General features: G+C 54.2%; 1 protein-coding gene across 5 annotated transcripts in view; it reads left to right on the top strand.

Moving 5' to 3' along the window:
• Nucleotides 1-1,986, top strand: part of SLC47A2 (solute carrier family 47 (multidrug and toxin extrusion), member 2) — a 17,951-nt gene that overhangs the window by 10,447 nt on the left and 5,518 nt on the right. For 3 of the 5 annotated variants that reach the window (XM_010842923.1, XM_010842927.1, XM_010842922.1), the window contains 2 exons: nucleotides 74-149; nucleotides 394-463. The exons of 1 other annotated variant lie outside the window; for it this stretch is intronic. In XM_010842923.1, coding sequence (XP_010841225.1) covers nucleotides 74-149; nucleotides 394-463 — 146 coding nt within the window. Of the gene's footprint in view, nucleotides 1-73; nucleotides 150-393; nucleotides 464-1,352; nucleotides 1,604-1,986 lie in introns of those variants that run through there. One more of the 5 variants, XM_010842925.1, reaches the window with a different exon arrangement.

Below are 1,986 nucleotides of genomic sequence, written 5' to 3'. Positions count from 1 at the left end.
CTTCTGGCTCAGGCTGAGGGGAGCCAGGCTCCTCCCTTGGCTGGGTCGGCCTCACCGCCTTCATCTCTTGCAGTTGGAACCTCCCTGGTTGTGGGCATCCTGTTGAGCCTCCTGAGAAACAAGCTGGGCCACATCTTCACCAATGATGAGTAGGTCTCGCCTCGCATCGGGGGCCTCAGCTGCTGCCCGTGCACAGACCAGGCGCCGACCGAAGGGCAGGGCAGAGCTGCCGGGGCTCCTTGGGGGGTTCGGATGTGTACCCCACACACAGGGAGACTCAGGGACAGGAGCGGCCTAGCCTGGCCTGGAGCCACCACCTAGGCTCGCAGAAGGTGGGGGCAGGGCAGAATAGACAAGGCCAAGGTTGTGTCTCACAGTCCCCTGTCCCTGCAGGGAAGTCGTTGCCCTGGTCAACAAGGTCCTGCCGCTGTACATCTTCTTCCAGCTGTTTGATGCCCTCTGTGTGAGTTCCGCTCCGACCCCCGTGTTCCCAACCCCTGCCCCCACCCCAGCAGCTCAGGGCTGTGAGCTTGAGCTGCCTGATTAGGGCTGACTACAAAGTGGCAGCTCTTGTTGGATCTATTATTATTCAAAATAACGCCTCCCCCTCTTTCCCTCCTGCAGTTCCGATTTACTGAGATGCACATAGATTAGCAAAATACTGACCACTCTTCAGTGCAGAATCGTAAACCCTCTTCTTCCTTGTTCCCCAGGATCGGGTTGGGGGTGGGGAGCAGGGCACAGCTCTGACCCAGGCCCCACCCGGCCAGGAGCGGCCACACTGGTTTCCAGAATAGAGGCACCCAGAGTACGGAGGGGTCCAACTTTCCGCTTGGATCACTGAAGAGCAGGTCCCATTGAGTGCAAGTCTGAATTCTGTGAATGTTTTAACAGCCTGGCATAGAGACAGCGAACACCAAAGTCTCATTTATTGAGCAGAATTTGAAGCCCTGGGTCGTCGTCTTCACGCCTTGGGCAATCTTGCAGGAAGCTCCAAGTCTCTGCCTGGAGCGTGTGCTTAGAGAGCAGCAAGGGGCAGGACGCAAGAACCCACATAGAGTCGTCATCAGCTCTTATAGGAAGGAAAGAAAGAACCGTTGGGAGAAAGTATATTCATGGAGAGTTTTCCCCAGAGCCCTGTCACTCTGGCCGGTTCCCCATACATTCCAGGGCTGGCCTTCGAATCTAGCTGGGCACAGGCTTGTAGCACATTTCTGACCTCATCAGGACTGCTTGCTTTGGGCTGGGTTTTGTCATCAAATTCACAGCTTTAATTGCAAAACATTAAAAGAAACCCTCTTCTAGGCTCTGTTATGGCTTCTGCAGGGACACTATAATTACTTTTTCTCTAGCTCCAAGGTGAGGCCACAGCTGAGAAACTCCTCCTGCAGGGTCAGGCCACAGAGGGCTCTGCATTCCTAAATGCTCCTAAGGCAGCACTGCCCACCAGGGAACCCGCAGCAGATTCACAGCTCACAACTGCTGGGGTCTTGCAGTGCGCATCGCTGTATCTACTATCTTTACTCCCGGTTATATCTATCTATCTATTTGTCTATATTTTTTTTCATTAAAAAATTTTATTTTTTGGCTGCACCACACGGGATGTGGGATCTTCATTCTCTGACCAGAGATGGAACTGGTGCTGCCTGCAGTACAAGCTCCACTGCATTGCCAGAGAACTGCATTGGCAAACCACTGGATTGCCAGAGAACTCCTTGCCGCCGCTGCTGCTGCTGCTAAGTCGCTTCAGTCATGTCTGACTCTGTGTGACCCCATAGACAGCAGCCCACCAGGCTCCCCCGTCCCTGGGATTCTCCAGGGAAGAACACTGGAGTGGGTTGCCATTTCCTTCTCCGGTGCATGAAAGTGAAAAGCGAAAGTGAAGTTGCTCAGTCATGTCCGACTCTTAGCGACCTCATGGACTGCAGCCTACCAGGCTCCTCCGTCCATGGGATTTTCCAGGCAAGAGTACTGGAGTGGGGTGCC

Source organism: Bison bison, unplaced genomic scaffold, assembly GCF_000754665.1.
Source record: "Bison bison bison isolate TAMUID 2011002044 unplaced genomic scaffold, Bison_UMD1.0 scf7180017864180, whole genome shotgun sequence".
In the NCBI taxonomy this organism is placed as follows: domain Eukaryota; kingdom Metazoa; phylum Chordata; class Mammalia; order Artiodactyla; family Bovidae; genus Bison; species Bison bison.
Note: the sequence above shows the minus strand (reverse complement) of the source record. Positions and strands in the feature narration are given on the sequence as shown.